General features: G+C 38.5%; 2 protein-coding genes across 2 annotated transcripts in view; both read right to left on the reverse strand.

The window, feature by feature from the left end:
- Positions 1 to 7782, reverse strand: part of nav1b (neuron navigator 1b) — a 75102-nt gene extending 67320 nt beyond the window's left edge. The window contains exons 1-2 of the mRNA XM_079627205.1: positions 7036 to 7782; positions 1641 to 1743 (exon numbers count right to left, since the gene is read on the reverse strand). Of these exons, the coding sequence (XP_079483331.1) occupies positions 1641 to 1743; positions 7036 to 7666 (734 nt within the window). The 5' untranslated portion in view covers positions 7667 to 7782. The remainder of the gene's footprint in view (positions 1 to 1640; positions 1744 to 7035) is intronic.
- Positions 7783 to 9380: 1598 nt separating this feature from the next.
- On the reverse strand, positions 9381 to 14729 carry LOC307006978 (uncharacterized protein; the record flags this gene model as incomplete). Its single annotated transcript, XM_079628529.1, has 3 exons — positions 9381 to 9469; positions 13321 to 13409; positions 14101 to 14729. The coding sequence occupies 3 exons, from the start codon at positions 14727 to 14729 to the stop codon at positions 9381 to 9383; spliced, it is 807 nt and encodes a 268-aa protein (XP_079484655.1).
- Between the last annotated feature and the right edge of the window lie 857 nt (positions 14730 to 15586).

Below are 15586 nucleotides of genomic sequence, written 5' to 3' on the forward strand. Positions count from 1 at the left end.
TGTGTTCAGAGATGATGTTCTGTGTTCAGAGATGATCTTCTGTGTTCAGAGATGCTCTTCTGTGTTCAGAGATGATCTTCTGTGTTCAGAGATGCTCTTCTGTGTTCAGAGATGATCTTCTGTGTTCAGAGATGATCTTCTGTGTTCAGAGATGCTCTTCTGTGTTTAGAGATGCTCTTCTGTGTTCAGAGATGATCTTCTGTGTTCAGAGATGATCTTCTGTGTTCAGAGATGCTCTTCTGTGTTCAGAGATGCTCTTCTGTGTTCAGAGATGATCTTCTGCGTTCAGAGATGATCTTCTGTGTTCAGAGATGATCTTCTGTGTTCAGAGATGATCTTCTGTGTTCAGAGATGCTCTTCTGCGTTCAGAGATGATCTTCTGTGTTCAGAGATGATGTTCTGTGTTCAGAGATGCTCTTCTGTGTTCAGAGATGCTCTTCTGTGTTCAGAGATGATCTTCTGCGTTCAGAGATGATCTTCTGTGTTCAGAGATGCTCTTCTGTGTTCAGAGATGATCTTCTGTGTTCAGAGATGATCTTCTGTGTTCAGAGATGATCTTCTGTGTTCAGAGATGATCTTCTGTGTTCAGAGATGCTCTTCTGTGTTCAGAGATGATCTTCTGTGTTCAGAGATGCTCTTCTGCGTTCAGAGATGATGTTCTACGTTCAGAGATGATCTTCTGTGTTCAGAGATGATCTTCTACGTTCAGAGATGCTCTTCTGTGTTCAGAGATGATCTTCTGTGTTCAGAGATGATCTTCTGTGTTCAGAGATGATCTTCTGAAGACTTCGGTTGTAACGAGTGCTTATTTGAGTTACTGTTGACTTTCTATCAGCCGATCCAGTCTGGTCATTCTCCTCTGACCTCTGGCATCAACAAGACATTTTCACCCACAGAACTGACTCTCACTGGATATTTTCTCTTTTTCGGACCATTCTCTGTAAATCCTAGAGATACTTGTGTTCGAAAATCTCTGTAGATCAACAATTTCTGAAATACTCGTCTGGCAACAACATCCATGCCACGTTCAAAGTTACTTAAATCACATTTATTTCCCATTCTGATGCTCAGTTCGAACTTCAACAGATTGTGTTCATGTCTACATGGCTAAATACCTTGAACTGCTGCCATGTGATTGGCTGATAAGATATTTGGGCTAATGAGCAGTTGAACAGGTACATTTGCACATACACATACATAGGCCACTTTTATCGATACCCCTGTTTAACTGCATGTACATATATATACTGTATATATAGTTGTGTATTAATGTTTGTACATCTGAGTCTGTAAAGCCTGGAGAGCAGCTGATTTCTGTGTGTGTTTGTTCATATTCGTTGATGGAAAGTGTTTCATTGTGTATTTATGAATGTGGCAGCCAGGTGTTTGAATGACTGAAGTGGAAACTCTCCAAAAAGACGTGGGAGGCTGCATGGTTGTGGAAAAAGTAATCGTTTGTGTATAATATAAAGCCTTGTTTATATTCATGCTCTTTGTGGCACAAATGTGTGTGAAGATTGTTTCCAAAGAACATTGTGGTGCTTTCTCCCATGGTTCATTGAAAAGCTGCAGTTTGCATCCTCGTGAATTAGTTTAGCTGTGATTTTTCATGCCATAAACATGCGCTGGTTCTCTCTCACCTCTGGCTGAGCTGAGCTCCTCGCAGGCTGGACATGGTTTCCTCCAGGTTCTGTCTGAGATCCAGAACATTCTGAACCGTCCGTTTCCTTTGAGACTCGGGATCTGCACACATAATTAGCAACCAAAATACAATGAACAGTGAGTAGGTTTCCATCAAGGAGCAATATTAAATCAAGCATCAGATCATAGGATTTTCATTGTATGTCATATAAATGCATATACACCACAGTTCAAAAGTTTTGAGTAAGTAAGCTCTTTAAAAAAAAAGGAAATTTATACTTTTATTCAGCAAGGATGCATTAAATTGATCAAAAGTGGCAGTAAAGAATTTTTTTACTATCAATCACAGAATCCTGACAAAATATTACGGTTTTGACATGCACCACAACTGGTTTCAACATTGATAATAATCATGTTTCTTGAGCAGCAAATTGTCATATTATAATGATTTCTGAAGGATCATGTGACACTGAATACTGCAGTAATGATGCTGAAAATTCAGGTTTGATTTTTACAATATATTACATTAGAAAACAGTTATTTTAAATTGTAATAATATTTCACAATGTTACTATATACTTTTTTGCTATACTTTTGAGTCAGAATAAGAGAAGAATAAGAGACTTCTTTCAAAAATATTTATCATTTATAACATCTTACCTCAAACGTTTGAATAGTGGTGTATTCGTGTAAAGAAAAAAGATCAGTTAAACTTTATTTCAATGGTTTACATTCTACTTAATATAAGTAACTTTGCAACTGCATGTCAAATAACTCTTGTAAGAGTATTAGTAGACTTAGGTTAGGGTTCAGGTTAGTAGAATAAGTTGACATGTAGCTGAAAAGTTACGTATAGTTAGTAGAAAGTCTGTTGGTGGAGCATCACAATAAAGTGTTAGCAGATATTAAGCATCTCATACTCTAATGACTGCTTGTTGACATGTAGTTGCAACGTTACATATAGTTAGTAGAAGGACTAAAGTGGACCATCAAAATAAAGTGTAACCAAAAAATCTAACTTAAAATCAGCCCAAAATTTGCATCTTACAAAAAGATGAGTTTCTCAAAAAGTTTCTACACCAATATTTCCTCAATAATTCAAAGATGCTAATGGCTAAAAGTACTCGATCACATTGAGAATTTAAAGACCCATGAAAGAGTTTGATAAAGACAAGCTTCCCATTGAAACAGGAAGTTGGCCTTTTAAAGAGCTTGTCTTGGTTTTTAAATAGCCAACAGCCTTTAGTTTACGTCAAGGCCTTTAAAGGTCTTCAACAGTCTTCAACAGTCTTCAACATTAACCCTGAAGGCAGCATGAAATGAGACAAATGCTAACAACCAGATAGAATCATTTAACTCCATCACCTACATTAAGAAAATGAAAACTAAGAATGAAAGTCCCAAGAAACTGATGCTGCCACTTCTAAACTGCCACACAATTTCTTGAAAACCTGCGATTCGCAGGCGGTCAGCATGTCAACAGCATGTCCAATCAATCCCATGGTGCAGTTAGGCCCGACGCCTGCCCTGACATTATTAACGACGGGACTGCTTTACAGACGACGAGAGGTGGTTTACAAGCATTACTCTACAGCAGATAACTCATGTCAATCAAGTCTATTCCCATGAGAGAATTAACTCTAGCTAATCACATCACTGGACAGACTTGCATGGTGGAAATAGTAAATGAGGAGACAAGATGACAGTATTTCACTGCAAAGTACGTATGCAAACAGGTGCTCACATAGATGACAAAATTGAGCTTCACCTCTGTGATTTGTCCTGACATCCACAGAAACAGGAAGTTGTTATTTCAAAGAGCTTGTCTTTGCTATTAAGGAGCCAACAGCCTTTCATTTACGTCAAAGCCACTAAACGTGAAAGCTAGCAGTCTTCAACATGAACCCCAAAGGCCGCATAAAATGAGCCAAATGCCAACAATGAGATTATGAGAACCAGAGAACCAGACAGCCTCTTATCACTCCATCGCCTACATGAGAATAAAGGATGAAAGTCTTCTTCTGTCCCAATAAACTGTTTTCTGTTCAAGCAGTTGTAAACTGCCACACAATCTCTTGAAAACCTCCTAAAAACTTCACTTTCTACTGTACGGTTAAATAAAAAGCAAGCATGCACAATATTTTTAAATTGATATATTTACATTATGTATACAAACACTCTCATATTCTACATTGCAACCTTAAATAGTGTGTGCAATGCTCTGATGCAAGCTCCAGCTCCAGATTAAACTTTAATATATGCTCTTTTCCCCATGCTTTGATCAGAAAGGGCATACTGGACCACAGCTTCATGTGTAGATGTTGTGCATCACTGCTGCATATGTGAGCACTGGTGCAGTTTAATGATAGACAGAACAACCTGTTCAACAGTGTACTGTAATTCGCTGATTAACAACCACAGAACGATGCATCGTTGGAGAGAATAACCAACTCGTCACGACGACCGTTTCCTGAAACTGTGGTAACATGGTCTAACCTCTGTCATTTGAACCACATTGGTTTAACAATACAGGACTGTCATTAATGACTTCACACGCATGTGGAGGAGGAATAACTTCTGCTAATTAATCTTTTCGAGATCTCAGAGATGCTGCTGTAACAAACACAGCAACTAATGACTACTTCACGGTTTTTGTTCCATGTCATTTTGCTTTATTGATAATTGATTAATCGCGGGATCTCGCATACGTCATACTCTGGAGTTCCCTAGCGCATTTTACGCACATGCACACTTTTCAGATTCGGCCCTGATTGTAGTGTTGACACGCTAAAATATTTAGATTAAAATGTATATATATTTAAACAGAATGAAAGATATAGAATTTACTGTATGTTAGATTGCTTATTGTGCCCAAGAGCATGATCTGTTTAAGTCCACATGTTATTTAACAAGAAACTATGCTTCCAACTACAGGTTGAGATCTATAGTTCCAATCATGTAAGTTTGCGCGGCATGTTCGTTGGATGAGTGTGTGTGTGTGTGTGTGTGTGTGTGTGTGTGTGTGTGTGTGTGTGTGTGTGTGTGTGTGTGTAATAAAATATATTTAACCAATTAAAAAAGTGGTAGTGCTCTGGTTCCAAACTCTACCAGCAGTTTTGTAAATGAAATAATCAGATGATATAATTATTTAAAATAGTTTTTCAAGCCAAAACATTCAAAAATCCTTAAAACAAGGTACATTTACTTGAAGAAATGCTACAAAATTCAACGATTGGATATAAGTGTCTTTTTAACTTTGTTTTAACCAGTTTATACTGAAAATTTGTGAAAAAGCTGCTAGTGCAGAAAGACAAAATACTCTCTCAGATATATTTATCTTTTTGTAAGGATTTTAAGATATTTGACATTAAAACAAGTCAAAAAGACTTATTATACAGTACATTTATTTTCATATTGGTATAATGTCAGCTATCAGTCACACTGTCTAGAAATTGATATCAGTTATTTATAAACCAATAGCGCAGTCAAGGAAACAAACATGATCACAGTCCCATGTACATATCCGCCATAACTTGCTCTACATTCGTCTCAAAGAAGCCAAATTTGGTCTCAACCCTTTATTCCCTAAGTTTCCATATAACTGTTCCTCAACTCAAAGTGTTGAGTTGAACTATTGTCTTTAATGGATATTTTAAGCCTTTCCCCTCAGAGGTTTGGACGTTCGTCCAGCTGCGCAGTACAATAGAAACTGTGAATGCACAGAGGAGAGAAATACTCCATTCTGAGCTCTAATTCAGTCTTGTGACCATGCATGAGTGGTGTGCAGAAGTTGTGTGCCACATACGGTCCAACAGAACGTCTCAGGAAGTCTATTATGCAGCGGTTTATTATGCATAAACTCCACGTGTGATAATGATTATAAAAAGAAAGAACTTTGATATAGAGATTCGATGAATTATTCTTAGAGACCTTGTGATTAAATGTTCCTGCATAAAAAAGTTGCCCTATAGCAAATAGAAGAAAAGCTCTGCAAGCACACTAGTGTTGGTTGTAATTACTGTATACTCTGTATATGAAAGCATGCTAAAAATCCTAAAAGAATGCATGCATTTTCTACTATAATTTGGAATCAATCCAAAAATGATGCTAATGGGAATACGGTGTGAAGAAATAGTGAGAAGAAATTCCAACAGGATCTTTTTTTTCCGTTGTTGTTCTGTTCTTACTTTTTGTTTCTGGGTTCTAAGAAAATTCCCATTTGGATCTTTTGGGATTGTTTTCAAATTATAAATCCGATCAGAATGCTATATGGATTCGTGCTACGGAGAGATGACCTATACATTTTAATAAGGAGTTTAATCTAGGTCATTCGTTTACTCTTATTAGCCTTTAAACTCACCACCGAATTGCACCATCTTAAACAATGCAATGCAAAGAGGACGAGGATCTAAAATGAGATTGCAAGCAAAAAATTGCAAGAATTCAGGCCCAAATTGGTCATTCAAACAGATGAGCTCTGGAAACGGAAAAAATAGAGGTCATCCATATGCACAAATGCAGGGCATGCTGTGTTTAGAGGATGGCACAAACTAAATAGGATATTTGTTTTAAGTGAAACTGATTATTGCCATTGACATTCACTAACCATAACAAGCAAACCTCATATAATATCACACAATCTTTATGTAGCCAAATAGCTAGCTAAGGTGGTTATAATCAAATTTACAGTATGTGTAAAGACTGAAAATGATCCCTTAGAAAGCCTAGTTGTATTTCCCACGTCCCTACGAATAGATATCCAGTGTGACAGGTGATCGTGCATGCTTTTATTCATGTGTTCGACAACACCATTTATCAGTCTACAGATCAAGACACAGTCAAAAGGGTTGATGACAAACCCTTCAAACCCGAATTCATTATGACCCCTTTTTGTATTCCACAGCCTTTTCCTTGCCTCGTACTACCAGCGTCCCTGATAGCAGCCATTACCTCATTACGAATGAGAGAAGAGCGGCAACACCAGCACACACAGCCGGAGAGACACACAAGCACCAGACAGGCGTTGAAAAGCAGATCTGTGTGCCGAGCATCACCCCAGAGCATTTTGTCATTCAATCATTGAACGATATTGGATATACGCCAAGGGGAATAATCTATGAGCGCAATTTCTATCCCACAAGTGTGAGAGAGGGCAGATGCACAATGCACATGCTACCCAGAACAAAGCCCTGCATTGTCCAGCTGTCCGAGACCACCTTTATAATCACAGCAACATGCATTCGAGAGATCTCCAAGTGCAAATATGGATCAAAACAACGGCGTGGTTGGAGTTTTTCCCCAATCAATCCACGCCATTCATCAGCCTCGCTGCCAATGGCAGCTGGTAGTAAGTGGGCGTGAAAACTGGTCGCAGAGATTTTCAACCGTACTCACCGAGCATTTGACTGAAGAGCAACTGCTCCAGGTCACCAAGAACAGTGACCACCAGCTCCGGGTCCACCTTGAGGAAGGGTTTATCACCACCTTCCTCACCTTGACCTTTAGCCTCCGGGTCTCTAGAGCTCCCAGCCGCAGGTTTCTTCCCGCTCGCTTTGGCTTTGCTGGAAAGGATATCGTCGTCGGACTTGCAGTCGTCAGACGTCTTGCTCAGGGGTTTTACTTCCGCGTAAGGGCCTCGAGGGATCCGACTTTGGATTTTTCCCAAAGCACCAGGCGCCGCAAGTGGAGTGAACGTCTTGGGTTTGCCCTGGAAGAGGGAGTGGTCCGATTTTGACAGGTTGCGGGAGAGTTGGGAACCAACCGTCCCTCCACCGCCCGCGGGTTTGGGCTTGCCCATCTTCAGGTGTCCTGAGGCAGCTTTGCTCATGTCGTCACACCATTTGGGCTCGTAGAGTTGCATCTTCTTCTCGGCATCTGTCAGCACGGCTAAGTTGGTCAGAGACCTCTGCTTGCGGAGATTGGACGGCACCGGGATACGTCCCTCTGTGCTTCCCACGCGGTACACCTTCAGCTCGCTCCGGGCCACGCTTTGTGGCACGCCAGACTTGCCCCTCTTGGCAGCCATGCCCGCACCTTTCCTTGACGTCCCCTTTCTCTGTCTGCCTTTTATTTGACCCCCAAGCGTCTTCCTCTACTGGAGAGCATTTAGGACCAAATGAGAGAAGAGCGAGACCATGGAGGAGAGATTGAATGTGCAGCTCTTTCTCTCTCGCACGGGAAGAAAATGCCGTCCCTCCCTCAGCCTTCCTGTCAGGCTGCAGCTGCTGCCGCCCTGGTTCCCCTTGTCTCTCTCCTCTTTCTCTCCCTCACTCGTTTTCTCTCCTCCCTTCACCAGACCGTCTTGCCGCTGAGCCGTGCAGCAGCCAAATGACAGCAGTGCTGCACGCAACAACAGTCCCTCCCCCCTTTCTCCCTTTCTCCCTCTCTCTCTATCTCTCTCTCTCTCTCTCTCTCCCTCTCTCCCTCTCTCTCTCTCCCTCTCTCTCATGCATTTTCCGGTGTGTGTCTCTCTGCCTCAGCAGAAAGTGTGATCTGTTAGGGGAGATGACAAATTGCAACACCAGAATGTAAACTGAATCCAGTACATCGAGTGTATTTTCACACACATTATTTCTCTGTCCACATTGTTTCTCCCCTCCCCCTTCCAGTGTCCAGTGCTGAATAAATTCGATAAAACAGCTATTCACTATGTGCCTGTAGGAGAAATGCAATCATCCATCCATCCATCCATCCATCCATCCATCCATCCATCCATCCATCCATCCATCCATCCATCCATCCATCTATCTATCTATCTATCTATCTATCTATCTATCTATCTATCTATCTATCTATCTATCTATCTATCTATCTATCCATCCATCCATCGTTTGTAATAGGTTGCCTTTAGTGGTATAATATAATAAAGCAATATTATCTCAAATAAACTAGTTCTATAATCATGCAAATAATCCAACACAAAACAAGAAAAAAAGTCCTAACATGTATATTTTCTATTTATATCCATGTATCTATTTGCTCTTTTATTGCAAATATGGTAGTACATAGTTGTATAATACAATAATGCAATATAATCATACTTTCCCCCAAACATTAAGAATATATTAGCTATTCAGTTCTAAACAACATACAATTTTTTTTTTTTAATAATAGAAAAAGATCAATTATATTCAAGATACAATCTTTAAATCATTTTAAATACTTTAAATAATTTGATATAATACTATGTATAGAACAATAATTATTATTGCTTTTAAGGGTGTTTTACTAAAAAACAAAACAAGATATTGATTAACAAGATGATTTTTTTTGCTATATATACAGTTCTGGAGATAATCCAGATATATTGATCAGCAAACTTAACCTGTGCAATCGCTCAAACCAAATCTCAAGGTCAAAATGTTGCTTAAATCTGCAAACCTTTAAAAAAGACAGTCAGAAAATAAATTAAAAACATTTAGCAATGTTATATCATTCAAGTGAAAAAAAAAATCTGCCAATGGAACAAGACAAAATAAACACATATTCACGATATATTCTCTAAAAACAATATTGCTTCTCAAATAAATCGATCTTGTTTCAAGGATATTTATACTGGAAAACAGAACAAACAAGCCAATAAAATAAGAATATGATTTCTTGGAATATGTAGGAATAAATATTTTACTTGGCCAATAATAAATCAATAGAGTCCAGATGTTTGCCATCACACCTCCCTCCTCAACCCATCCATCTACACTTCATAAAACCGCCGTGCTGTTTTTAGATGATCCCTAGCTTCATCGTTCATGATATTCCATACGCATATCTCTATGGAGTTCTCCGCAATGCTTCGCTGGAGAAGCCGTCACCATGGCAACGCTGCTACCTACATCACAACACGCATTAGGACGAGCATGTCTCTCCACACGGCACTGCACAAAGCAGCACATCTCCAGCGTGAATAAGGTAACAGCATGCCACAAACACACTTTCTGCTCGTCTTTATCGGCTCGCAAATGAGCCCTGACAGGAACCTGGCACTGACTTAAACCAATCCCCCAGAACCAGTCTGATGCAACTGACCAGTTTGGTACAATGACTTAATCTAGACCTCAGCGCTCTCCTGCAGGGGGTCGGCACACTTGGCCAAACACATGCTAGTCCTGGGGCATCTGGGGTAATTCTGAGTAGAATGAGGGCTTTTGTTTGAACTGGTCATGAGTGGCCGTGTCATTCTATGGGGGATTTTTCCATTGACATCATTAAAAGAAGAACATACTTCCTGTGGAATGCACAAGTTGTCACAAAAAGTTCTTCGTTTTAGTTACATCAATAAAAAGCAGGTCAACAAGTTGTAGAAAAAAAATGCAAAAACAATTGAATTGCTCTTTTATTGACTTAATGGGGCTTTCATTTACTGTTTTAATATAATTTAGCCTCAGATGTTTCTCTTAAGATTTCTTAGGGGGGAAAAAATAGTCAAGCTGTTGTCAATTGTTGTCATACAGCAAGACGATGAAAATGTAGAAGAGAAATAAGACATGTCTGAATTCATACTGAGATTTCTGATATTTATTTTGCTGACGGTTTCTTGGCAAATCCAAGCACAATTTGAGACGTCAACGAGCTTTTTTTTTTTTTTTATCCCAGCAAAAGACTCTATTTGTTTTCAATTTAAAATAAATCAATGAATTACAATTGTCAATTGCAAAGATCTGAAAAATATGTATGTAATGTAATCAAGTCTAAAAAAAACAAATGAGATATTAAAATATCTTTAAAAAGCGAGATAATAAAAAGAGATGCATCCATTTAATCTCAATTATGTCTAAGAAACATTTGTCAGGTACCATTAAAAATAATCCCTATAAGGTCTTAAAGAAACAACTAAGATATAAAAATATTAAAAAGGGAGATATTAAAAAGTATATATAAACATAAACTACAACTGTAAAAAATGTGGCTGAGATTAGTTATAACAACTTAAAATTTGTTGAGATAACTTAAATATCCAACTTAACTAAACTAAAGTTAACTACACTTAATATTTTAAGTCAAACATCAACACATACTTTTTAAAATTGAAACAATGTTGGATTTTAAGTTGTGATAAATAATCGCAGCAATTTTTTAAAATACTGTATATATATGAAAAGCATCCAATTAATCTAAGTTAGGTCTAAGAGAAAAATTCAATATATTATAGAGAGCTCAAAAGTCTAAAAGAAAACAGTATTAAAAAGATCTGTTCTTCATATGGGATATTTTCTTATGTACTGTACATTATAAATCACTGTGGTCCAGCGCTGACACAAAACACCGCCGGATTTTGACACGTATTAGGTGAGAGACCTCGCCGTTTTCTCTTGATAAAATATGAAACACACATTGTGGTGTGACTACCGCCCTCTCTCTGGAGAAAGCCAAAGGTTCTCCAAACATCTGGATCCCATCCGGAGACTGTGGTTGGCCAGCAGTGCAGATGTTTGCAGACATGAGAACATCCCATGGGTTGCTGGCATCTGTAGCTGGTCAGCTGCTGCCATTACACCACACTGATGTATTACTCACATGTGCTCGCGTTTCATTCAGTGTTTGTGTGCGGATGTGGGAACATATGGCTGTGCTTGTCTGTTTGTTTGTTTGTTCACGTGCCATCATTCTTACATTAAAACACACCCCTCTGAAGAATTACTGAGTGACAGAAAATAAATCTTATGTCTCCGCTGCACATCTGCTGTATATTAATGTGAAACATGTGAACACCGTCTGTAAAGACTCATATCTCTCATATCTGAAAATATCTGTAATAAGACTAGCTCAGAATTTGCTTCTCACATTCTGCCTGGAAAATATATATTGTGTAAATTAAGTCAGAGAAGTTTACAGACACTAATGAAGCAAGCAGAGGGCCTAAAAAACTGTAACCATGGTAAAAATCACTGTAATGCGCAGCTTCAATTAAGATTATTAAGCTTATTGGTTCATTGACCGTTCGCAAAGACCCGCCCCCTTTAGTTACTGTTGCTATGTCCGACAAGCTACGCCGCTCTCACACCACACTTGTTCTCACGCAGTGAAAAATACATCACGGAGCAGAGAGGACACTGACAGACAGGACAGACCAGCTTACTTTTTATATGAAACAAAGTCAAAACTTTCATATTTGGTCATTTTTTAAAGAAATTTAAACAATAAATACCGTTTTGTGGCTTTTTAATGTGTCGTGACAGATCACTGTAGAGCCTCAGTTAAAGCTGCTCGTGAACCGATCATCTCTTCCTTCTAGTTCATTTATAGCATCAAATAAACATGAATGAACATCAGAAGGAATGTTGTTTTAACCGCGGAAAGACGTCAGTACTCTCTCCTGACTGCTTTGTCAGACAAAAATGGTGGATTCGGCGAATGGCGGTTTATGATTGGTCAGATCGCCTGTCAATCAAACTCCCTGCGAAGGCTCAATTAGCTCTCTTATGATTGTCTAACCATTTGTTCCATTGATGCATCGCTTGCAAGCTAGTGTAAATTTATATATATTATGGCTTACAGCTTATGAACACCCCAAATTCAAAATTAGAATATTGTGAAAAGGTCATCAAATCATAATCATCAAAATTATAACAAAAATAAAAATGAAATATCTCCCTTTGCATGTAATGAGTCTATATAATATATTAGTTTCACCTTTTAAGTTGAATTACTGAAAAAAATGAACTTTTGCACGATATTCTAATTTTCCGAGTTTCACCTGTAAATGGCCCGCATTACAGTATTATACAGTATTTCACTGAGATATAAGGTCTATATAGAGGCGTGTGGTCTGCTAAAATGTATTTGAAAAGAGCTTCAGAGTTACATACATCAGCAAAGCCATGAATCTCCTCACATGGACTAGCAATCATAATTTACAACACCAGCATCTGCTAGTTCTTATCAATCTGAATAATAGCATCCCTCACAAAAAAAGCACTGAGATGATATCAGACACTAACAACAATCTCAGACCGACAGTAATCTCACTACAGTTTACTGACCTATATGATGAAGGAAAAGCTCAATACAGAAAAAAGACTTTGGCTGCAACCCAAATCACATACTTCTCTACTATATAGTTGGTGAAAAACAGTCAGTGAGACAAAAGAAGTACGTCTGAATTAACAGTACTCATAGAAGAGGAGGCTAAAAGTTCGTCAGCTCCAGTTATGTATCCAGCCTCTCATGGAGACTTCAGATGCCCCAACGCCTGTGATGAGACGACTCGACGCCTGTGAAGAGACGACCCAACGCCGGCGATATGTTATGCCCTAAATTTCATGATTAACTAACTGTATTTTTGTATGTACATTTTTGAAATGCATTTTCTGTAAAGCTGCTTTGAAACAATGTGTATTGTGAAAAGCGCTATACAAATAAACTTGAATTGAATTGAATTGAATTGAATAAAAGTCCCCGGATGACCTTCTTCTGGTGAGATTCTGAAGTGTGCATATGACGGACACTTTACTATCCCATGAGGCCACAGGAGAGGACTTGTGAATGGTGGTGAAGCGACGCGACTGATGCTGGTAGGTCACATGATAATGACAACAACATGGTGAAGTCTAGATTACATTCATACATTTTAGCGGTCGTGAAGTAATCACTTATTTAAAATAAGTACCAGCTCAAAAGAGTATGCGGTTTCGGACGCAGCCGTAACATTCATGAATATTGAATATTTTAGCAGAGACTCACTCAAATCCTCACAGCACATTTCCGTAGAGTCTGAGGAACAATCACTGAGATCCTCCAGAGAAGCCGTAGTGTCCTCTCCAACCTGCAGCCTGAGGACACACAGGGACACACCAGGTGAACAACTGGGAATTTAAAGTGTTTATAGCATATTAACTTAAAGGATGAGACCTTATTTCAGAATCAATTGTGTCTCAGATGTTTCTTTAAAAAACAAAAAACCTACAGTATATATGTACAAAATACAACCCATACAGTATATATAGCTTTCAAAAAATATTAATTGCATCTAACATAAAAGTTTAATATACTGTATAGCAATATCAATGGTAAAATTTCATAGTGGAATTTGATTTTAAGAAAATCATATTTATGTCTTAAAAATCAAAATTCTGACCAATACAATAAACCAAAAGTGATTTACAATTATACTGTAAGTATAAACCTATAAAGTAACCATAAAAAAAACTGTTAACATAAAGAACTCTTTACTATTTTGCTATTAAATAAAAACTTTAAAAAAAACAGCACAAAAAAAAAACTAAAATCAATCATTCTAAATCCTAGAAGTGAATTTAGGCATCACAGCATTATAAAGTACATTATGAAAAATGTATATATACTTTAAGATATGTTAGTTTTATTAAATGATTAGCATGATAGTTGAACTTAAAGTGAACATCAACTGATGGCAAAGTCATTTAACTGATAAAAATAGAGAAATTGAGCATGCACAGTTAAATATCGGCAACATGTCCAACCGCAAGAAATGAAAAATGTCACCTGAACCTGAAAGGAGCCACATGTGCCGTCCGTGGAGACTCTCGGCCTTCAGGACACGTGTTTGTGACACCGATCTGCGGTTTCGACGCAATCCTCCCTCTGTCTCCATCACCACGAGCCTGCATTTTCATACGCTGCTTTTGAATGCCAGCTGACGTTTCCCAGATGACGTTCCCATTAGTCGGCTTCCGAAGGGCTTGACCCGGTTCCTCCGCGTTGTCTAGACTCCTGAAGTGATGATGCCCAGATCTCCAGTTCTGGTTGGAGTGTCTCTCCACGTCTCTGAATCCGTCCTGGGGCAGCGAGTCCCTCCGCAGGTCCCGTGTGCTCTTCAAATGGGTGGTCTCTCTTTTAAGCACACGTGGGCTGCTGTGGGCTGAACGGGGAGCAAACGAAGCCCTGGACGTCCCTTGAGCTCTCAGTGAAGACTGATTCCTCAACCCTGTCCCTTTGAGTAAGTCCTTAGAGACCGAAAGAGAAGATATGGATGAGGTTGAGGAAGACAACACGGTTCTTCCACCGGCTGGACCGTCGCTCAAGCTCTTGGTGTCGTGTTTGGAGAGGGTTCGTGGCAGAGGAATGCCAGAGCTGCTCTGAGACATCGTCTTCATGTTCATCTCGACGCTCATCGTCCAGGAGAAGCTCTGCAGGAGATAACAACATCAGATTACTGCAATTACTTGTCTTCTATCTAAGAATATGTATTGACAAATACTGGAGAGGGCTGGATGACATTAAAAGTAAACAATAATAATTATGAATAAACAAGGAAGGGAAGATGACAGCATGATTTGCATTTCAGAGGTGTTTGCTCTCATGCATAAATATATTACAAGAGAAAAGAAAGTAACAAATCAAAACATTTTTTTTTATAAAAATCACCAGTGGAGGTTGGGTAAATATAAATATTACTGTATATATACAATTATAATATAATATAATGATTTGCATTTTAAAAATAGTTTGGTCTCATTCACAAATATATCACAAGAGAAGAGAGCATAACAGATACAATAAAATAAAATAAAATAAAATAAAATAAAATAAAATAAAATAAAATAATATAATCTTAGGACGTCGTGTAAATAAATAATACATATCCGAATATTTATATAATAAATAAAACAGTCAATTATTCTGTTCTTACATGTTTGAAATTTAATTCATTCTCTGCATTCCACATCGCCATGATAAAAGTGAGATTAGCTACATAAAAATGTCAATAAAAGTGGTTTAAAAATATCAGTTAATTTTGTTTTTAAACATTTATTTGATCCCTCTTACAAGCTCATTTGCATATGTGCTAATGATCAGGACTCAGTGACACACTGCAGTGTGTTTGGCCGGGGCACTGCTCTTCTCTGGAGGGGTTTGATCAGAGGTCTGCTGACAGACTGGCACCACTCCACACTCCCAGCATGCACTGCCAGCTCTGTCTGCCACTTCTCAAGCTCTTCCAGTGACTGGCACCAAAAGTGTCCCCTTC

Source organism: Phoxinus phoxinus (genome assembly GCF_949152265.1).
Source record: "Phoxinus phoxinus genome assembly, chromosome: 11".
In the NCBI taxonomy this organism is placed as follows: Eukaryota; Metazoa; Chordata; class Actinopteri; order Cypriniformes; family Leuciscidae; genus Phoxinus; species Phoxinus phoxinus.